The sequence below is a fragment of the Thamnophis sirtalis genome, unplaced genomic scaffold, assembly GCF_051295495.1.
Source record: "Thamnophis sirtalis isolate CommonGarterSnake01/CBP01778 unplaced genomic scaffold, rThaSir2_p1.2 scaffold_14, whole genome shotgun sequence".
NCBI lineage: Eukaryota > Metazoa > Chordata > Lepidosauria > Squamata > Natricidae > Thamnophis > Thamnophis sirtalis.
In genome coordinates this window covers 27605817-27629387 of record NW_028261394.1, presented here as the reverse complement: position 1 = coordinate 27629387, position 23571 = coordinate 27605817, and the positions used below count along the sequence as shown (strand labels likewise).

At 44.7% G+C, this 23571-nt stretch overlaps 1 protein-coding gene across 1 annotated transcript; it reads right to left on the bottom strand.

The window, feature by feature from the left end:
* Positions 1-515: 515 nt before the first annotated feature.
* On the bottom strand, positions 516-21956 carry OSGIN1 (oxidative stress induced growth inhibitor 1). The gene is made up of 6 exons (XM_087728700.1): positions 21817-21956; positions 12521-12625; positions 8016-8152; positions 6830-7021; positions 4310-4401; positions 516-2878 (listed from the first exon to the last, which is right to left on the bottom strand). The coding sequence occupies exons 2-6, from the start codon at positions 12576-12578 to the stop codon at positions 1879-1881; spliced, it is 1479 nt and encodes a 492-aa protein (XP_087584826.1). The 5' UTR covers positions 12579-12625; positions 21817-21956; the 3' UTR covers positions 516-1878.
* Between the last annotated feature and the right edge of the window lie 1615 nt (positions 21957-23571).

The window sequence follows — 23571 nt, the reverse complement described above, 5'->3', positions numbered from 1 at the left end:
TCGAAAGCATGTAAAAAAATGCAAGTAGAGAAATAGGAACCACTTTTGGTGGGAAGGTAACAGCGTTCCATGTGCCTTCGGGAGTTGAGTCATGCTGGCCACATGACCAAGGAGATGTCTTTGGACAGCGCTGGCTCTTCGGCTTTGAAATGGAGATGAGCACCGCCCACTAGAGTTGGAAACGACTAGCACAGATGTGCGAGGGGAACCTTTACCTTTATCTTTTAGTTGTGTGTGAACAGGTTCTCTAAAATGCCATCAAGAAAATTGGTGCAATTCTTTTCTTGTTAAAAAAATAATAATAATCCCCGATACTTTATGTTGTCCTAAATGTATCAGAACACAACCTGCAAAGGGACCTGCCCCTATGATCAAGCACAGTTGTCAGCTGTCTTCCTTGTGTCCCACCAAATAGTAACATTAGCAATAAATAATCCACATAAATTTTCATCAAAACAGAACACATAGGAGACATTGGCTTACTTGCAAATAGAAGAAGAATGAATCTGTATAAATCTGGTTTTTTTTTTAATTTAAAAATAGCCATATACAAAATATATGTTCTGTTTTGTTTTGTTTTTAAGGAAAAAAAAACCTATTATTTTACAAAATTTGCTTACAAATTAGTAGCACGTTTAACTTTACAGACAGAAGTCAGCCTTCTCAGCAACGCTGCCCAGGGAAACATTAAAGAACATCCTGAGATTTTGAGTGGTAACATCCAAGATTGATTTGCAGGGATACATGTTTGAAGAGGAAGAAACTGTGGTCATTTAGACACTGTTCATTGTCACAATCGCACAAAGGTTAGTCCAACAATAATCCCAGGCTGCTTGCTAATGCAAGTTTAAGCTCTCCTAGACCAGGGGTGTCAAACTTGTGTCGTCAAGTGATGTATCACAACTTTTTCCCCCTTCACTAAAACGGGGATGGGGTGGGGGTGTCCAGCGTGTGATGCATCCAGCCCCCAAGTTTGACACCCCTGATCTAGACTAACCCCCCCCCCGGAAAAAAAAACCTGGCACCTTCCAGATCTCAGCAAGGACCATGATGGATGGAGAGTTGGTTTGAGTCCCTCAGACTTTTGAGTTGGATGCAGACCCACCTTCCTCTCACCATTTATAATGGAAAGGTACTTCTATGCGTAGATGGCCCAGGAGAACTACCCTGTTTCCCCAAAAATAAGACCTCCCAGGATAAGAGCGCATGAGCTAAAATAAGCCCTCCCAAAAAATAAGTCCTCCCTGAAAATATTGCAACATGGCGGCAGCCATGAGGTGACCACGCTCGCTGTCTCCTGCAGCTCAAAAATAATAATACCTCCCCGAAAATAAGGCCAAGTGCTTATTTCGGGGAGGGTCAAAAGAAAATAAGACCCTGTCTTGTTTTCGGGGAAACATGGTGGTGATCTTCCCATTCTTTGCTGTGCGTTCATGGATCTGCTGAAAATATGTTCTGATTCATTTTGAGAGTTTAATAGAAACCCACCACCCAACATTACGTGAGCAAAAAGGATTATTTTGGATGCAACCAATGCTTCCACTGCAATTCAGAATATGTGGACAGAGATCTTCAGGTTATCCATGGAGAGATAACTTGCTTCAGATTTAACTGAGACAACACCTGATTTGCACAATGGGATCTAGTCAAGCTTTCCTAACCCATCTCTACCTCTCAGAGGTAGAGGGATTAAGAAGTCAAACATTCTGCAAGGATCCTGCTGCTACCTTCTTGGGCTGGAAGCTTGGCTTAGCCCAGCCCATTTTGAAGGTTTTCAAGGACAGACCTCATATCTGACAATACAGCTACACACCCAATGCCCACTCTCAAAAGTTGGCCAAGAGTCATCCTTCAGAGGACCAGTCACATTCACCAACATTAAGGAGGATTTTTGTTCACCTTCTTCAGCAGAGAGCTAGCGATGGCCAATGCACCGCCTTGCACAAACCTCACAAAGTTGTCTCCAGCTAGTGGCCCTAAAGCGTAGAGTCCCTTCTCATGAACAGACTCATAGGTGAAGAGATCGATATCAACTGGGTTCCTCTTGGAACTGACCGGCTGCTCGCAGTCAACGGCTAAGTCCATCCCATTGTTGGGCAAGTAGGCAAGGTTGGGGTTGGAGCCGATGAGGACAAAAGCCATGGAGATAGGGTGTATTTTTTGACGGCCACTCTTGTCCGCAAAGATGCACTTCCGGTCCTCCGAAAAGCGGACGACATGATGCTCGGGAAGACTGACGTAATATTCGTACGGTCCTGGGTAAGGGTTGGCCTGCTCCCTCATCATCTGGTGGACCTTGTGGTACTCGGGGTACATTGTTTTGGGGAGCTGGTTGAAGATGAGGGCTGGGTCATTTACTCGCCGCCGAAAAACGTGGATCACAGGAATATTATAATGATGGGCAAAGAGGACTGCGTCGGCAGCCGTTAAGCCAGCTCCTACGATCAAGATTGGGTCCGACATGACCCCGACCTCCTTGTTCTTGACAGCTTCTTCGAGAGCCGACAACGTGTGATGGATGAAAGGGAGATGTTCACCTTGGATCCCAAGCTGGGTTGGGCTATCATAGGTCCCCGTGGCCAAGACCACATTCTCTGCGTAAACCGAGAAGGGATGGGTGCCAGCGATGTTGGTGACAAACCCATCAACCTGAAAGAGACTGCTCCCATTTTCTTGGGATCCCTGGGATAAATCCCACATGGAGCTTCTGTCCTTGGAATCTTGACCGCCATAACTCTCTTCTGAATCTGAGTTCAGTCTCTTCACAGATGTCACCAGAGTTCCACAGACGAAGTTCTTCTTCAGGCCTTTCTTGGCCACGTAATATTGATAGTATTGGACTATGTCACCAGCAGTTGCCCTGTTGTTCCTGAAGCCTCTGTAGAACAAAAATATGGATCAGAATTATATAGATGTAGAAATAGATGATGGATAGATAGATATAAATAATATAGAGATGAGAGAATACAGAGAGATAATAAAGATAGACAGACAGACAGATATAGAGAGATGACAGAGAGAGAGAGAGAGAGAGAGAGAGAGAGAGAGAGAGAGAGAGAGAGAGAGAGAGAGAGAGAGAGAGAGAAAGATGAGAGATAATAAAGAGAGGTAATAAAAAGAGATAGATAATAAAGATAGAGAAAGAGATAATAGTAATTCTTTTCTATCCATCATCTCTTGCCCGTTTTAATACTTAAATTCATATTTGTTTTTGGGCTTTCCTCTCCCCCCTCCCCCATACTCCTCTCTTGGATCTTTGTCTCTGCCAACATCTGTTCTTTATTATTCCATCTAAATATTTCTCCCATCTCTGATCTCCTAAGCTGCAAGATCTCCAAAGTATCCACCCCTACCCCTATCTCCTTTTCAAAGACATCTTCCAAGTTATCCAATTCCATTTTTGTATCTCTCAAAATACTTTTCTCATCATCTCTTTTCTCAGTCTCTTCTTGAAAGCTTTCAGCGTTGAAGCTCCCACAACTTCTGAAGTCAAGTCATTCCATGATAAGGATAAATTTCTCCTTATTTCTATATTGGATCTCTGTTTGATACATTTGTATATGTCAAGGTTCCAAATAGCATCCGAAAGTAAATCAGAGTCCAAGGCAAAATATTGCTCAAAGTTCCAATTTGTTAAGAGAGCCATGTTGGCACATCTGGGAAAACCTGAATCTGAAAGCCTCCCGGTTTTCCTCACCCAGTTGAAAGTTCAAGATCCTGCCCCCCACACCCACCAGTCCATCACATGGTCCAATCTCCCACTGCCATCCTGGTAGTTCTACCCATCCAGTTCCGGTCAGGTGCAGAGGTGCAGAGACAAAGGATGACCTTGGCTTTCTAGAAAGAATTTTGTTATGGCTACATACCATCTAACTCCTTACAACCCCCCCTCCCATTTTCCCACAATAGAAAATGCATAGCAGAATAATAGAAAGTGTGGCAGGCCAAAGACCCAAAAGAAAAGATGGCTGCAGGCCTGACAATATATCTGTTACTTCTTGTCTTTCCTTCAGGCACTTTAGCGAATAAGGCCCCTCTTCTCTGTGCCTACCCCTTAAATATTGGAAGACTATCATGTTGCCCTTAGTCCTACTCTTTATTAGACTACTAGAACAGTGGTTCCCAAACTTGGCAACTTTAAGACTTGTGGACTTCAACTCCCAGAATTCTCCAGCCAGCAGAGCTGAGTTGAAGTCCACAAGTCTTAAAGTTGCCAAGTTTGGGAACCACTGTTCTAGACCTATCCCTCAATTGTTCATGTTCAAAGCTACTGTTTAATTAAGAGTTTCCCACAGGGAAGCTATCCTACCTTTTCTTCTTGCTCAACCATTCCTTGAATGGAACATCAGGAAGCCCCATCCAATCTCCTTGGCTCAGAGTGAACATGGATCCCTCAATAGACTACACAGAAAGAGAGAAATAAAAAATAAATAAAATAAACACATAAATCCAGTTCTGGAAATACAACCGGAAGCAGTGAAGGAATTGATATAGGGAGACTGGTGGGGGGGTCCCTCCTGCAAAATTAGCCAGAGAATTAACATTTCCCCCCCCCCCCCCAAATCTAGCACAGGCCTCTCTAGTACACAATACAATTTCTTTGACTTGGATGCAGGATGTTGCATATAACCAGCAAAAGTGATGTTTGCCAAGCAGGGTTTACGACTTTGCACAATGAGAACTCTAGTAATCGTGGCTTATTGACAAACCATGTTTTAATCTTGCATGTTCAGGGTTATATCTGACCATAAAGTTAAGGATGCTTTAGATCCATTAGAAATTCTTGTTCATTCTTATTGTTTGGAATGTTTTTGCTAATCTGGGATTTGATTCTGGTTTTTCCCCCTATTTTTAGACTTTGCTATTTCACTTTCACAAAATAGCCATGCATTTATTTGTACAATTATACTCATTTCAGTTTGTGTAAACTTTCAAGGCATTTAAGCTGATGCCAAATCTTCTCTATAATGCAGATTGACTTACAACAGCTCTTAGTGACTGATCAAAGTTACGATGGCACTGAAAAAAGTGACATGACTTCTTCACACTTACAACCTATGCAGTATCCCCATGATTAAAATTCAAATGCCTGGCAACTGACTCATATTTATGACGGTTGCAGTGTCCCTGGGGTCACGCGATCCCCTTTTGTGACCTTCTGACAAGCAGAGTCAACAACAAGTACCAACCAGATTACTAACTTATCAACTGCAGTGATTCACTTAACAACAGTGGCAAGAAAGATTGTAAAATGGGACAAAATTCACTTAATCAATGTCTCACTTAACGACAGAAATGTTGGGCTCAACTGTGGTCATAATTGGAGGACTACCTAAACTGTATGTCAATTATATTAGGTAGTGTGTGATTGCTGTTGCTGTTTTGTTCATTAGGAAAATCAGCTTCAATAAATATAAGGAATGCACATATAATAACACAAGAACAGTGTAGATAAATTGAAATGCCAGCCATATTTAACAGTTCTTCGATAGAAATATGTAAAATATTTCAACCGCAAAACGCCCTGTTTTATAATGGAAACATTTTGTTTAATCTTTCATTTGATTTGGTGGGTTATAATACACCAAGCAAGGAAACAATAATATAATAAACAAGATGGAACAAAAAGCAAATTATTCAAAAAGAAAAAAAAAAACCAAAATGGCAAGTCCAGCAGGTCCATAATCTAAAACATCCCCCTATTATCTAACTTCCAGCAGATGTCCCAAATTTACTGGAAGCGTTTTGACACTGTTTCAAGCATTCCAGGAATGCTTTAACTCTGAAAGAACTCATTTTAAGTTCAAAATGCTCATTTCAAACTTGACATTCAATTATTTAAACTGGCAACGTTTTTTAAAAGGGTTGGCTCTAGCTCAGATCTCTTCTACTAAGACCGGAATTTTGAATTTGAGTCTTAAATACTTAAGCCTTGAGTCTTAATTATTCTTCAGGGTTTGAACCCTGAATAGTTTACAATTTCTAATTCCTCCCACACTAACCAAACTTTTAAGAGTTTGGCCCAGACTGGTTCTATAAATTTGGATTATGCTTTAACTAGATTTACATCCGCTTGGTGCAAAAAAAAAAAAAATAATCTCTTTTTTCCACCACAAGTTCTCATTCAATCTGCTAAAAGGAACACTGATCTTAACAGAATAACCAAGTTGAAAGGGACCTTGGAGGCCTTCTAGTCCAACCTTATCCTCAGGTGGAAAATCGTATACCATTTCAGATAAATAGTTGTCCAATCTCTTGTTAAAAATCTCCAGTGTTGGAGTACCCACAACTTCTGGAGGTAAGCCATCCCACTGATTAATTGTTCTAATAGTCAGGAAATTTCTCCTTAGTTCTAAGTTGCTTCTCTCCTTGATTAGTTTCCACCCATTGCTTCTCATCCTGCCTTTGGGTGCTTTGGAGTCTAGGTTGACCCCTTCTTCTTTGTGGCAATCTGGGTCCTCTGTGGTCATGCGGCCAGCATGACTAAACGCTGAAGGTGCATGGAACGCTGTTCCCTTCCCACCAAAGTGGTCCCTATTTTTTCTACTTGTATTTTTTGAACTGCTAGGTTGGCAGAAGCTGGGACAAGTAACGGGAGCTCACTCCGTTACGTGGCACTAGGGATTCGAACCGCCGAACTGCCAACATTTCTGATCAACAAGCTCAGCGTCTTAGCCACAGAGCCACCGAGTCCCTTCCAGATATATTATTTGTTTATTTTCATCCTGCCTTTATTATTTTCATAAATAACTCAAGGTGGTGAAGAATGTTCTCTTTCCATGTGCTACAGCCTTCGTTTACAAATGCTAAGATCTTGAGCTGCACTTACATGCCAAGCTCCCCCAGGGAGAGTTTTGCCAAGAACCAGATGAGGGATCGCTCGGTCAGGTTCATGCCACCATGTGAGGACCGAATCGGCTGTCCCGCCAAAGTCCGTATCCGGACGCAGAAGGGCGTCGAAAAGGAGAGTCACTGGACTGGAAGATCGGCCTTCTAAACCTTCGGAGAGATACTCCAGATCCTACAGGGAAAAGCAAGATGTCTTGATGGGTGATTCCTAACACAAAGACTGAAAACGAGAGCTCTGCTCTAAACCCAGACAGGTTAAATGGAGATAAGCCTTCCTTCCTGCTTCAGAACACACTGAATGGCAAACTCTAAAGCTCAGCATAAATTCTAGACTGCACAGAGCCATATCTTTTGCACAGGCTTTCGAATAGCCAACCATCCCTCATGCATGGTCCGGCCTTAAATTGAAGCTCACGGATTTGTCAGATCAAACAGCTCCATCTAGAGAGTCAATATTACCGTATTTTTTGGAGTATAAAATGCACTTCTTCCCCACCCCTAAAAGAGGCTGAAAATTTGGGTGCGTCTTATACTCCGAATGTAGCTTTTTCAAAGCTTTTTTTTCAACCCTTGGACAGACCCATGATTTGGAGAGTGAGGAGGTTGGGCAGGAACATAGGCCAGTCCTAGAGTCTGGGGAAGGCTCTGAGGAGGGCTCTGTGTTGGAGGCGGAGAGGGGGCCAGAGCTGTATTCCAGTTATCAGCTGCCTTCAGAGTCGGACATCAGAAAGAACAGGGGATAACTTGGGAGTAAGGCCACAGGTGAATGATGACTGGCCCCTCCCAGAGGAAATAAAAGAGGAGCGAAAGGGGAGTGGAGTTTGCAGGAGACAATTAGTTTCTTAATTGGTTCGTGACTCTCCGAGACTCCTTGCCAAGTTTTGCAGTTATCGGCCTGGCAGCTCTCCAAGCCAGATAAGGTCTGTAACTGTAAATCCTCCCTTGAAAGACTTTGCTGGATGTGAATGAGCAGAATTCACAGGAAATTAATAAAAGGGGTTTTTATCGGGACCAGGAGTTTGCTTCATGCCCTTGGGAAGCCTAGGTCGGAACAAACCCTGGGACTAAAGGATAACCCCCTTGTTTTTTGCAAAAGTGAAGAGTTTCTCTGCAGCCAAATCTACTTGATTAGAAAACCACCTCACAGAGGTCTGGGCTATACCAACCTGATCTACGATGGGAATCTCCGGGGTCTCTTCTAATTTCCTTTGCAAGATTGGATTAGGATGAACCGAGTTCCTTCGGACGTAGGGAACGTTGCCGGACAAGAGATAGGACAAGCAGATTCCCGAGGGACCATTTCCTAAAAGACAAAAATCAAGTGGATTCACGTTAGGTTCCAAGCTCCAGATATATTAAAAAGGTAAAGGTTCCCCTCACACAGGTGTGCTAGTTGTTCCTGACTCTAAGGGGCAGTGCTCATCTCCGTTTCAAAGTCCAAGAGCCAGCACTGTCCAAAGACATCTCCGTGGTCATGTGGCCAGCATGATTAAACGCCGAAGACGCACAGAGATTTAGAGATTTAGAGATTTATTGGAAATTTATATGCCGCCCTTTTCCCTGAGGGGACTCAGGGCGGCTTACAACAATAAGGGAAGGGAGTGCGAGACAAGACTTAAAAAGAAAAGAATCGTGATTAAAAGAAAATTAATCGTAAAAACACAACATTCACTCAACATTCGGGCGGGGTTAGAGTAATCCTATCCCCAGGCCTGACGGGATAGCCAGTTCTTGAGGGCTGTGCGGAAGGCCTGGACTGTGGTGAGGGTACGGATCTCCACGGGGAGGTTGTTCCATAATGTCGGAGCTGCAACTGAGAAGGCTCTCCTCCGCGTAGTCGCCAGTCGGCACTGGCTGGCGGATGGAATTCGGAGGAGGCCTACTCTGTGCGATCTGATGGGACGCAGGGAGGTAATTGGCAGGAGGCGGTCTCTCAAATAGTCAGATCCACTACCATGGAGCGCTTTATAGGTGGTAAGTAAGACCTTGAAGTGCACCCGACGATCAACAGGTAGCCAGCGCAGCTCACGGAGGATTGGTGTTATATGGGCGAACCGTGGTGCGCCCATGATCACTCGCGCGGCCGCGTTCTGGACTAGCTGAAGTCGCCGGATGCTCTTCAAGGGCAGCCCCATGTAGAGCACATTGCAGTATTCCAGCCTAGAGATCACAAGGGCTCGAGTGACTGTTGTGAGAGCCTCCCGGTTCAGGTAGGGCCGCAACTGGCGCACCAGGCGAACCTGGGCAAATGCCCCCCTGGTCACAGCCGACAAGTGGTGGTCAAAACTCAGCTGTGGATCCAGGAGGACTCCCAAGTTGCGGACCCTATCTGAGGGGGATAAATTTTGCCCCCCCCAGCCTGATTGATGGAACGTTAGCCAAATTTTTGGGAGGAAAACACAACAGCCATTCGGTCTTTTCCGGGTTGAGTACCAGTTTGTTAGCTCTCATCCAGTCTTTAACAGCCTCAAGGCCCCGGTTCATCACGTCCACCGCTTCATTGAGTTGGCACGGGGCGGACAGATACAACTGCGTATCGTCCGCATATTGATGGTACTTAATCCCGTGCCTCCGAATGATCTCGCCCAGCGGTTTCATGTATATGTTAAATAGCAGGGGGGACAGAACCGAGCCCTGCGGCACCCCATAGGTTAGGGGCCTCGGGGACGATCTCTCCCTCCCCACCAACACCGACTGCGACCTGTCCGACAGGTAGGAGGAGAACCACTGTAAAACAGTGCCGCCCACCCCCACCTCCCGCAGTCGTCGCAGAAGGATACCATGGTCGATGGTATCGAAAGCCGCTGAGAGGTCGAGGAGAACCAGGATGGACGCATAGCCTCCATCTCTGGCTCTCCAGAGATCATCGGTCAATGCGACCAAAGCGGTTTCAGTGCTGTAACCGGGCCTGAAGCCAGACTGGAAGGGGTCAAGGTAGTTAGCTTCCTCCAAGGTACGCTGAAGCTGTAAGGCCACCACTTTCTCAACAACCTTCCCCAGAAAGGGGAGGTTGGAGACTGGACGATAGTTGTTAAGAACTGCTGGATCCAAGGACGGTTTCTTCAGGAGGGGCCTCACCACCGCCGCCTTAAGCGCGGTGGGGAGGTGTCCCTCCCGAAGAGAGGCGGTAACAACCGCCTGGATCCAGCCTCGTGTCACCTCTCTGCTGTTGGCAGTCAGCCAAGAGGGACACGGGTCCAGTATGCAGGTGGAGGAACTCACAGCTCGCATAGCCTTGTCCACATCCCCAGAGGCAACATCCTGAAACTCAACCCAGAGATGGTCTACCAAGTTATTCCCCTGTGTTCCGGCTGGATCTGCAGGGGTGGAGTCCAGTTCCGATCGAAACCGAGCAATTTTGTCCGCCAAGAACTGACTATATTCCTCAGCCTTACCCTGCAGGGGGTTCCCCGTCTCCCTCCTATTTAGGAGGGAGCGGGTTATCCTGAACAGGGCGGCTGGGCGAGACTCGGCGGACGCTACCAAGGAGGCAATGTGTGATCTTTTGGCGGTTCTCAATGCCCAAATATACTCCTTGGTGCAAGCTGTCAACAGTGCTCGGTTCGATACGGACCTGTCGGATAGCACAGAACGCTGTTCCCTTCCCACCAAAGGTGGTTCCTATTTTTCTATTTGCATTGTTACGTGCTTTCAAACTGCTAGGTTGGCAGAAGCTGGGACAAGTAACCGGAGCTCACTCCGTTACACGGCGCTAGGGATTCGAACTGCCAACCTTTCTGATCGACAAGCTCAAGCGTCTTAGCCACTAAGCCAGATATATTATTTGTTTATTTTCATCCTGCCTTTATTATTGTCATCAATAACTCAAGGCGGTGAACAATGTTCCCCATAGTCCTTCCTCTTGTTTTCCACTCATCTGGTATTCAAAGCCATTTCTCTGGAATTAAAAAACCATCATCGTGACTCGGTTGCAATTAGGTAGGCAAAGCAGATGCAAATCTGAATTTTGCATTGTTGGGAAAAGTAGGTGCCTGTTTAACATTGGGTTAATGTTGGGTTCCCGCATTTCCTATTGCAGAACCATCAAGAGTTCTGCCGGGCTTGTTTTGAAGTTCTTGGTCAAAGGCTACCTAAATAAAATTCAGTGCTTGGCTGAATCAAAAAAAAAATTGGCTTAGCTACGAAGCTATAATTCACACATAGGAGCCTTGCACCACAATGGCTGGACTTCATAAGGTTGTCTGAACCAAAAATAAGCAAAGGGACTTTTGCATGGCAAGCCCTGCCAAATCAAAGTTGCACTCTTAGCCTGCCTGAAGATATTCCAGCTGAACGACTTGGATTTATTTTGGAATCAGAAAAAAAGTGACTTATGACCATTTTTCACACTTATGACCATTGCAGCATTCGTGTGGCCGTGTTATTAAAATTTGGACTCTTGGAAACTGGCAAGTATTTATGATTATTTCAGTGTCCCGGTCTCCCATGCAAATACAGATAGTCCTTGAGTTATGACCAAGGACAACTGAGTCCAAAATCTGTGTTGTTAGACGAGACATTTGTTCATTGAGTTTTGCCCCATTTTATGACATTTCTTGGCACAGTCGTTAAGTGAATCCCTGCAGTGGATGAGCGAGCAACCTGGTGGTTAAGTGCGTCTGGCTTTCCCATGGCTTGTCAGAAGGTCGCAAAAAGGGGACACGGCAACCGTCATAAATATGAGTCAGTTGCCAAGCATCTGAAGTTTGATCCTGGGGTGGCTGCAAAGGTCGCCACTGTGAAAAACAGTCGTAACTCGCTTTTTTCAGTGCCCATTGTAACTTTGAACGGTCACTAACTGCTGTAACTCAAGGACTGCCTGTATCCGAGAAAACTTGCAAATTTTAATTATTTTAGATAAGAGAACTAAGGCTTAGTTTGCTAAGAGCTGACAGGTTCTTGCCAGATTAATATTTTACCGGCTAAGAAGAGAACCATCTGTCACTCTTTGCAACGGGAACCTCGTGGCTTAGAAGGAAGCGTCAGAGCCGTGTACCACGCAGAGAAGCCGGTCAGCATGACACAGCAAAAAGGGGAGGAATTCTGCTGTATCTGGCACAGGCCCCAGGTTGTAAAAAAACAGCTGGAAGTCAGAATTTCCCCCACCCTTCTCGGCTCTTGTTACAGTCAAACTTTTTTTTTTTTTTTTTGCTGCTGCTGCTGCTGCTGAAGCCCTCGTCCCATAGGGTCTAAAATAGAACATTGATGCTGACATTTATAGGTAGGAAAATTCCATTAGCACTTAATATCTGGAGAGAGGATATAGAATAATAGGCTTGGAAGGGGACCTGGGAAATAATAGAACAAATAGAATAGAAAATAATAGAAAAGAAATAGAAATAGAAATAAGAATAGAATAGAAATAAAAATAGAATAGAACAGAACAGGAAGGGCCAAAAAAGCAGGAAACTAAAAGAGAGGGAAGGGAGGAGAAAGAGAGAGAGAAAGAGAGGGAGAATGAGAGGGGGGAGGGAGAAAGAGAGAGAGAGAAAGAAAGAGAGTGAGGGAGAAAGAGAGGGGGCAGAATGACAGAGAGAGAGAGAATATTAATAGCTGTTCCTTTTTTAATCATCATTCTTGGAACTGCCATCAGCTTGCGGCTGATAAGAATAGGCTGGCGTGTGAAGATAACGGGGCTTGTATCTGCTGATTACTGCCCAGAGGTACTTACCTATAATGACCACGGGAAGAGGTTTGGCGTTGTGCCTTTCCAGATGTGCATGAAACATGACTTATTCTTCCACTGCCAGCAGAGTTCAAAGACCTCCAAGCCTGCCTGTAAATGATAAGGCCACACAAATATTTGGACCATGGATTAAACTAAAGACTCCAAAGCTGGGGAAATTAAAAGAGAAAGTGAAGGTGGTTAGGAAATTTTCCAGTCAAACCCCGAGTCGAGTCGGCCTTTAGAGTGCAGCCACTTTGTCCCATCCCAGAATGGAAGTGTTTTGTTTCACACCTGTAAGCACCTTTCACATCTTGGCACACATCATTGTGTTGAAGAAGAGGAGGGGAGGGGAGGGGAAGGAAGGAGAGGGGAGGCGACCCTCCCCAGATTGCAAAGCTGTTTCGAGCACATGGACTGGAAAAAAAAGTGTACCACTTATATTTTCACACTACATATCAGTGATTAACTAATGATTAGTTAATCAGCTTACTGAATGCAAGACCTTAGCAAATATTCAACAACTGAGAATTTAAAGGGCTCACTTCCTTTAGGTTTCCCCCATCTTTCATCTATTTCTTTTAGCTAAAATATTTAACTTTACATTTCGCAAGTTGCATATGATTTTCTTTATTTTTATCCTGCCTTTATTGTTTTTTATAAATCCTTCAAGACCGAATAGTCCTTCCTCCTCTTATTTTCCCCATAACAATAACATGATAAGATGGGTCGGGTTAAGAGGGAGTGACTGGCCCATAAAGCTGAGTTTTATCCCTAAGGCAAGACTAGAATTCCCTGTCTCCTGATTTCTAGCCTGGTGCCTTGACCACCATACCAAACTGTTCTTGATAAAGATACAAGTGCTATTGATCTCTATTGTAGATAAAACATCACATAATGCAACATGTATTTTATTGATTTATCTATTTGTATCTCGCTTTTATTATTTTTGCAAATAACTCAAGTTGGCAAATATGTACAATAAACCTCCTTCTTCTTATTTTGGCCATAACAACAACCCTGTACAATAAATTGGGCTGAGAGAGAGTCACTGATGCAAGGGCACCCAGCTGGTTTTCATGCCAACGGTTGGACTATAACTCACTCTCTCCTGGTGATTGATCCAAAGTCACCCAGTTGGCTTTCATAGCTAAGATGGAACCAGAACTCACAATCTCCTAGGGATTTGTCCAAAGTCAGCCAGCTGGCTTTCATGGATAAAATGGAACTAGAACTCACAGTTTCCTAGTAAAGTCACCCATCTGCTTTCATGGCTAAGATGGAACTAGAACTCACAGTCTCCTGGTGATTGTCCCAAAGTCACCCATCTGCTTTCATGGCTAAGATGGAACTAGAACTCAGTCTCCTGGTGATTCACCCAAAGTCACCCAGTTGGCTTTCATACATAAGGTGGGACTCAGTGATGGGTTATGACCAGTACGCCCCGGTACGGGTGTACCAGTGCCTGCCGGGAGCACCAGGTACTGTTCCGGTACGGTGCTCTGGAGGGTCCACCTGCCCGCCCATGCTCACCTGTATTTGAGATGTTCGGGGCTTCCACGCAGGTGCATGGAGCGTATGGCGCCTGCGCGACACTCCGCCGAGCAGCTGGAGCATCGTGGAGGCATCATGGAGCATCACGGATGGTAAGTACACATGTGTGAGCCGCGCACGTTCATGTGGTCGATTCCCAGCCCTGTTGCACCATACTGGTTGCAACGGGATCTGGAACCCACCATTGGTGGGACTAGAACTCACAGTCTCCTGATGATTAGCCCAAAGGCACTCATCTGCTTTCCTGGCTAAGATGGAACTAGAACTCATGGTCTCCCATTTTCTAGCCTGGTGTCCTAACCATTAGACCCAACTGGCTCTCCTTGGCATTAACTTACAACATTGTAACATTATAATATAACATCATATTGTATCATTCTCTTTTGTAGACCTCAGAACAACCTACTGGAGACATCTAGATGATGTAAAATAATGTATTCTAAAAACAAAACAAAACTAGGAAGTGCTTTAGGCCACCTCAATGAATCTCACAGGAAACAAAACAGAGCTTCTTCCTCAAATTTTGTGTGTGACAATGGCTTCCTGTCCATAACTGGTCAGGTGCTACTTTCCATCTGGTATCCTCCAGATGTGTTGAATAATATCTCCAGCCCACAGGATCAGGCTGTTTGGGAATTATAGAACTGTAGTCTGAGAAACAGACCGGATACAGTTATGCCAAAGCAGGACTGTTCTGGTTATAAATGCAGTCAAGAAGCAGGGGTGGGCTGCTGAGGGCTTGCACAGCTTCGGGCGATCCGCTAGCTAGGATTCTGTCCAGTTCCGCAAAGCCCCAAATGCCACCCCTGGCTGGCCACATCCACCCCGGCCTTCCCACCCCGCCCCTCCCAGGAGTCACCATGCGGCCCCTTCATCAGCACTGAGGCTCCAGGAGCGGGAAAAACAGGCCTACCGGAGAGTCCGGAAGTCTGGAAATGGGCCTGTTTCCAGCCTCCAGAGGGACTCTGAACCCCAGGGAAAGCAGTTTTCGCTCTCCCGGAGGTGCAAGGAACGCCTCCAGAGCCTGGAGAGGGCGGAAACATCCCCCCCACCACCGTGATATAGGAGGCTGACTTGGCCACGCCCACCATGGCCATGCCCACCGAGCTGTTGCTGCAATTTTTGAAGCCCACCCCTGGCCAAGTGTAGAAAGAAAAAAAGAATTTAGGGGAAAGGGGGAGAAGAAGGAAAAGAATTAAATGTGGAATTTTTGAGAGCCCAAGAGAAAAATGGCTAAAAGAGGAAGAAAGGGGAAAAGAGTTATATTAGTAGGCTAAAGAGAATAGTAGTACAGGGCGGGGCATAACCTTTTCCTAGGGGGTCACAGCAACACTTGTAATAACAACACAAATAATTCATACACCATTCGAAAGCCCATCAAAAACTGAGTTTATTGACACGATTTAATAGTCAGTATGACCACCATTAGCCCTTCGAACAGCATTCAAACGAGGTGGATAAGAACACAACAAATCTTCAAACAGTTCCGTTCGATTTTCCAGATTTTCCAGAGGGCAGGGCATAACCTTTTCCTAGGGGGTCACAGCAAGATCGACAGCAGTTTACAACTTCCGCGACACCCATTAAAGCCCATAAAAAACTGAATTGAATGAGCTATTAAATGTTAAATTTGTTTCGGTTGAAACTTTGAGAATGAATTTGGAAACTGTGTTGAAAAATCTGGAAAATCGAACGGAACTGTTTGAAGATTTGTTGTGTTCTTATCCACCTCGTTTGAATGCTGTTCGAAGGGCTAATGGTGGTCATACTGACTATTAAATCGTGTCAATAAACTCAGTTTTTGATGGGCTTTCGAATGGTGTATGAATTATTTGTGTTGTTATTACAAGTGTTGCTGTGACCCCCTAGGAAAAGGTTATGCCCCGCCCTGTATTGTTTATCTTATAACATATATTGTTCTGTAACTAATTAAGAAATAAAGAAATTCTAGTAGATTTGTTAAATGTAGAAAAAATGGAAAGAAATGCTCTCTTTTTAAATTGAATTAGAGGAGATAGATAGATGATAGATGATAGATGATAGATAGATAGATAGATAGATAGATAGATAGATAGATAGATAGATAGATAGATAGATAGAGATAGAGATAGAGATAGAGATAGAGATAGAGATAGAGATAGAGATAGAGATAGAGATAGATAGATATGCTGTTTATAGTCAAATATACCAATGGAGGAAAATAAGAAATGAAAATTTGGTGTAATAATGGAAGAGAATAATTTGGCGGAATATGAAAATGAAACTATGATGTAAAATGGACTATGTAAATGAGAGGATGTAAAAGAAAAGACATGGACAATTCTTTGTTCCTACAAGTATGTATAATTTGTATTTAAAACTTAAAAAAACCCTTGAATTAAAAAAAAGAGTAGACTTCCCACTTGCTACACAAACAAGGTCGAAGATACATTTCTGCTGGAAGACCATGTTGTGTATTCTTCACATACAGTGCGTTGCAAAATAATGTCTACTGACAGACACAAGTTTCCTCAGAATCAGGGGCAATCTCTCATGTACAAAACCACTGCAACTTGAAAAATGGGTGGCAATTTCACACACTTCCTTTCTTTAAAAAGAAGAACTTCCCCAAATCGACTGTATGAGATCTAACTTGAGACACAGCTTAACCCACAGAAACGTGGGCGACAAAACTTGACAGATTTGTCTCCCAGATTGTCCAGGGCTTAGCTCTCCAAAAAGCCTTGGTTTGGAGTTCCCCCAGATGTTCGCCCAGGGTAATGGCGGTGGAAAAAGAAGAATGATTTCTCTGTAGCATCTTCATGACCCAAGGACTCAACTATCTTTGTTCTTCCCAGGCTGGGAAATAATTGTACAGTTGGCTGTAGAAAGAAAAAAAAAGGCTTGTCACACTGGTGGGATTCAGCCGGTTCGCACCTATTTGGGAGAACCGGTTGTTAACTTCCCAAGCAGTTCGGAGAACCGCTTGTTGGAAGAAATCTCCTTTGGTTTCTTTCCACTTTACAGGGCTAATCCTGTAAGGAAGGCAGGAAGGAAACATTCTAGTGTTGTTTCTAGCCTAATCTTTATTGCCCTGCTTACAGAAACTGCCTCTCAGGTTAACCCTTATTACATTGTCACAGCCTGAGTGATGTTGAGTTGGCCATGCCCACCCAGTCACATGACCAATGAGCCATGCCTACCCAGTTGGTCATTAGGGCAGAGAACCGGCTGTTAAATTATTTGAATCCCACCACTGGCTTGTCAGATGCTACATCTTTTCTATCCTGCTCTAAGGAGGAGAGAGTTGGTCTCTGACACTTGAAGGGACTGGAAGAATTTGAAATATGGATTGACAGGCAGCTGTTTGTTGGGTTGACAAAATCAGAAACGAGGAGGTGATGAGCCAGCTTGGAAAGCCAAGGGAAATCATCAAAACCATCAAAAAGATAAAGTTAGAATATTTTGGACATGGGATGTGACACTCGGAAAAAATACGCCATCTTTCACTTAATCCTCCAGGGAAAGATTGAAGGCAAAGAAGCTCCAGGCAGAAGAAGAACATCATGGCTTCAAAGTCTAAGGGATTGGTTTAGACAAAACTCAGCAGGAGTTGATTAAAATAGGATCACCAATATGAGCCTTGGTGGCGCAGTGGTTAGAGTGCAGTACTGCAGGCTACTTCTGCTGACAGACGGCTGCCAGCAGTTTGGCAGATCAAATCTCACCAGGCTCAAGGTTGACTCAGCCTTCCATCCTTCCAAGGTGGATAAAATGAGGAGCCAGATTGTTGGGGGCAAGAGGCTGACTCTATAAACTGCTTAGAGAGGGCTGGAATGTACTGTAAAGCGCTATATAAGTCTAAGTGCTATTGCTATCGCCAAAGTCCAATGATAGATATGGCACAAGAAGAAGACGACGTTGGCTATAGCCGGTGCAGATGGGTGGGAATTTCACTGGTAAGAATACAAACATGAGAAAAATGGAATACATGGAACAAACTGAAGATTTGAACAACTGAGAAGAGGATGAGAAGACAGAGGCCTGTCAAGGTTGAGAAACAGTGAATTATAGGATTAAAGGTAAAGGTACATGCTAGTCATTCCCGACACTACGGGGCGGTGCTCATCTCTGTTTCAAAGCCGAAAGCCAGCGCTGTCCGAAGACGTCTCCGTGGTCTTGTGGCCGGCATGACTCAATGCCGAAGGCGCACAGAACGCTGTTACCTTCCCACCAAAGGTGGTTCCAATTTTTCTACTTGCATTTTTACCTGCTTTCGAACTGCTAGGTTGGCAGAAGCTGGGACAAGTAACGAGAGCTCACTCCGTTATGCGGCGCTAGGGATTCAAACCGCTGAACTGCCAACCTTTCCGATTGACAAGCTCAGTGTCTTAGCCACTGAGCCACTGCATCCCTTATTTTTTAGGATTATAGGGTTAATGAGGCTCAAATCAACCAATTCACACTAATCCTCAGAAACAAGCCAGGAAATCCTGCAAATTTCCAGAATTCCTTCCCAGCCGCGAGTCCTGTGTCCTGTGACCAGGAAGGGAGGGCTTAGTATGGAGCAATCAGCAATATCTGAAGCCACTGTCCCAATAACCTCTTCTACAGCTAGTCCTCCACTTATAACAGTTTAGTGACCCTTTGAAATTACAACAGCACTGAAAAAAATTATGACGGTTTTTCGAACTTACAACCATCACAGTATTCCTGTGGTCATGTGATCAAAATTCAGGTGCTTTGGCAACTGCCTCATATTTATGACGGTTGGAGTGTCTCGGAATCCCCTTTTGCAACCTTCTGATGAGCAACGTGAATGGGAAAAGCAGGTTCATTCAAGTGTGTTGTAACTTAACAACAGCAGTGATTCGCTTAACAACTGGGGCAAGAAAGGCTGCAAAATGGGGCAAAACTCACTTGACAATTGTCTCGTTTAGCAACAGAAATTTTTAGCACAATTGGGGTTGTAAATCAAGGATTTCCTGGGAGAATTCCTTTAATTTCTTTTTCTCTCTCTTTCTCCCTTTCTCTCTGTTCTCTTTTTCTCCCTCTCTTTTTCTCTTTCTCCCTCTTTTGCTTTTCTCTTGCTTTTCCCTCCTCTCTTTTTCTCCCCCCTCTCTCCTCCCTCTTTTTCTCTCTCTTTCTTCTCTTTCTCTCTTCTCTCTCTTTTTTCCCTTTTTCTCCCTCTTTCTCTTTTTCTCTCTCTTTCTTCTCTTTCTCTCTTCTCTCTCTTTTTTCCCTCTTTTTCTCCCTCTTTCTCTCTTTCTCCCTCTTTCTCTCTCTTCTCTCTCTTTCTCCCTCTCTCTTTCTCCCTCTTTCTCTTTCTTCTCTCTCTTTCTCCCTCTCTCTTTCTCCCTCTTTCTCTTTCTTCCTCCCCCTCTCCTGTTCCTAGCCAAGACAGACAGACAGCTCCTGACAGACAGCATGAAGTTCTTTTACCTAATGGATTCCTAACACTTTCTTTGGCCTGGAAAGAGGCCAAATAGGGGAGCATTTTTATCAGTGGGCCTGTGAAGGTATTGGTGCAACAGCAGTTATCTGAGAAAGTTGGTGTTAACTTCCCAGAGCTGATAGGGAAGAGTAACAGATACTGAAACGGAGAAGAAAAACCTACCATCCATCTGTCTCAGTCTGTTGAAAGCTGATTAGCTTTTTTCAGACTGGCTCGGAAAAGATCCTATTTTTCATGAAATGCCAAATTACGCTGGATTGTTTCTTACCTGATATCACAGCTTGCAGTACATAAGGATTCAATTCCTTGGAAACAAAGCAAAACATTGGATATCAAATGTCCAGCATGGCCTTGGCGCATGTGCCTATTTTAAATTTTTTTAAAAGACCATGGGAGTCGTGTTTAAGCCTCCGTTGCTGTTACCCTGGTGCCTACAACTTGGGTCAGATGGTGGTTGGGTTCAGAAAAAATGCTGGCTTGTGGAAGATGGCTAAAGGCAGGCTTATGAATGGAAATACTCAAGTAACAAGCAAGAAAATATATTAATTCAAGGTGGCAAATATAGCCAACACACTTTCCTTCTCCTATTTTCCCAACAACCAACTTAGGAAGGCGGTTAGGCTGAAAGAGAATGACTGGCTCAAGGTCAGCCAGCCAGCTTTCATGCCTAAAACTAGAGCTCACTGTCTCCTGGTCATTGGCCCAAACCCATCCAGATGGCTTCCATGCTTCAGAGGAGACTAGAACTCACTGTCTCCTGGTGATTGGCCCAAAGCTACCCAGCCTGCTTTCATGCCTTAACCAGAACTAGAACTCAGCATATCCTGGTTTCTAGCCTAATACCTTAACCACTTTTAATTCCCCCCTCCCCAAGGGCTGGTATCTATTGAGGATGACCCCAATGCAAACAGACACAATCCCCCCCCCCCATTTTTCTTCCTCATTTTGGCCCGTGCAATTCACGATTGTCGGTACAATGAAAGGTTGCTAAAAGCTGACATTCATTAATCAGAGGGGAAAAAACCCTAGGATGCTATAAACATTGCTCTGAAGAACCTGTCAAAGGTTTTTTTTTCCTGAAAAGCCATCTTTGACCTCTTGGCTGTGTCCCTTGCTTAGTATCTTTCCACTCCTTCCTTCCTCCCTCCCTCCCTCCCTCCCTCCCTCCCTCTCTCTAACTGATTCGTCCAGTGCCTCTGAGCTCTCCTCTCTGGCTGTAAGCACAACATTACCTAATATTCTTGGCTGGCTCACTTGGCGACTCCAGCATCCCACACATGCTGCTCTCACTGGAGCAGTTTCAAAGCACAAATTGCCAAGTTGATCTTCCGGACCAGCCTCTGGTAACTTCTAGAACTACAACCCCCACAATGCCTTGGTCCCTGAGTATGCTAGCTGAGCCAAGGAAAAGCAAACCCATTCAAGCCTATCTCATTACTTATTGCAGAGATCCCCAAACTTGGCAACTTTAAGACTTGTGGATTTCAACTCCCAGAATTCCCCATAGCAGGCTGGCTGGCTGGGGAATTCTGGGAATGGAAGTCCACAAGTCTCAAAGTTGCCAAGTCCCCTGACATTGCATTGCAATTTCATAGTATTTCAAAGTATTTTCATTGCATTTCACTGGCAGCTTAGAGGATTTAAGTTTTTCCCATGCCCCAACTGTCCAAATTTGGCAACTTTTAAAGCTTGTGGACTTCAATTCCCAGAATTCCCCATAGCAGGCTGGCTGTATGGGGAATTCTGGGAGTGGAAGTCCACAAGTCTCAAAGTTGCCAAGTCCTCTTACATTGCAATTTCATAGTATTTCAAAGTATTTTCATTGCAAAGTATTTTCACTGGCAGCTACACACAAGCATGCACAAACCGAGGATTTAAGTTTTTTCCCATACCCCAAACTTTTAGGCAATTATTCCTAATAGCAGAAATATCCAACTTTGGCAACTTTTAAAGTTTGTGCACCTCAACTCCCAGAATTCCCCAGCCACCCAGCTAGCCTCGGGGAATTCTGGGAGTTGAAGTCCACAAGTCTTCATGCTTGAGAAGCCGGGACAATTCTGCTCTATGCATTTTGCACCCTTTTCCAAACCAGCTGGAAATAAATCCTACCTTTTAATCCCACGTCTTTAAAAGGGCTGCTTTTGACCAACCCCCGCCAAATCGGCGTGCGCGGGATGCCAACGGAGGGCGCCCGCTTGGAGAAGGGCAGGCACGCCGGCCGAGCCATACAAACGGTGCCAAGCGCACCGCCGGGTCCCTTACCGAAAGCCCTCGCTTGCAACGGCGGGAGGAGAGCTCCCTAGCGCCGCCTTACCTTTTAGGAAGGGGAGCCGGATCCGGACTTCAGAAAGCACCGCGGACGCTCGGCTTCAGACGAACTCGGAGTTCGCCAGCACCCGCTCGCTTTCAAGACTCTCCGCGGCTTCTCCCCGCCGCCACCGCGACTTAAATATACGAGTATTTAGAGGTGGGCAAAGACGCAGGGTGGAGGGGCGGGGCTTCTGGCCCCCGCGGGGCGGGGTTAGGCAAATTTCCCAGTCGCGTGAGTCAGCGCTTTTCCCCCCGCACACCGGCTCGGTTTTTATGAATGGAGGGGAAAAGCCGCTTGAAAAGGAGGCTCTCAGGAAGGCGTTTTCGACAAGGAGCCGTTTGGGAAGCGGGAGGGTGGGGTGGGGTGGGGTGGGGGGTTGAGCTTTGGTAAGCCTTGGTAAGACCATAGTGGGAATTAGGTATAGGTATAAGTAAGGTAGGGTAGAATAGAATAGAATGGACTGGAATGGACGGAATGGAATAGAATAGAATAGAATAGAATAGAATAAAGGAAGGGAAGAGAAGATAGAATAGAGGAATAGAAGAAAGGAAAGGAAGAGAAAGAATAGAAGAAAGAAAGGGAAGAGAAGATAGAATAGAAGAAAGGAAGTGAAGAGGAGAGAAAGAAAGAATAGAATAGAATAGAATAGAAGAAAGGAAGGGAAGAGGAGAGAAAGAAAGAATAGAATAGAATAGAAGAAAGGAAGGGAAGAGATAGAAGAAGAAAGGAAAGGAAGAGGAGAGAAAGAATAGAATAGAGGAATAGAAGAAAGGAAGGGAAGACAAAATAGAATAGAATAGAAGAAAGAAAGGAAAGAGAAGATAGAATAGAATAGAAGAAAAGAAGGGAAGATAGAATAGAATCGAAGAAAGGAAGGGAAGAGATAGAATAGAAGAAAGCAAAGGAAGAGGAGAGAAAGAATAGAATACAATAGAATAGAGGAATAGAAGAAAGGAAGGGAAGAGAAGATAGAATGGAATAGAATAGAATAGAATAACAGAATTGGAAGGGACCTTGGAGGTCTTCTAGTCCAACTCCCTGCTCAGGCAGGAAACCCTATACCATTTCAGATAAATGTTTGTCCAATCTTTTCTTTAAAACTTCCATTGTTAGAGAATTTACAGCTTCTGGAGGCAATACTGCAATCCAGTTTTTGTTCACCACATTACAGAAAAGATGAGACTAAAACATGAAGAACAGGCTGCAGGAATTGGGTTTGACTAGTCTACAGAAAAGAAGGACTGTGGCGGGAGTGGGACATGATAGCAGTCTTCCAATATTTGAGGGGCTGCCACAAAGACAAGGGGGTCAAATTATTCCCCAAAGCACCCAAGGGCAGGACAAGAAACAGTGGATGGAAACTAATCCAGGAGAGAAGCAACCGGGAATTAAGGAGAAACTTCCTAACAGCGAGGACAATTAACCAGTTGAACAGGTTCCCTCCAGGGCGCTCCATCGCTGGAGGCTTTTAAGAAGAATCTGGACAGTCACTTATCTGAAATATTATATGTTCTCCTGCTTGAGTAGGGGGCTGGACTAGAAGACCTCCAAGATCCCTTTCAGATCTGTTCCATTCTGATTCTGAGCTGGAACCTGTGACATTCTCGGGGGGGGGGGGAGTGGGAGTTTCCAGCCTGGGGCAGAAGTCACGCCCTGCGTGGTTTGCCAACTCCCCCCCCCCCTTCCCGGAATGCCTGCACCCCTCCTGAGGCTCTCCTGCTGGGGAGGCTTCAGTCAGGAGCTGCAATGTGGAGGGTG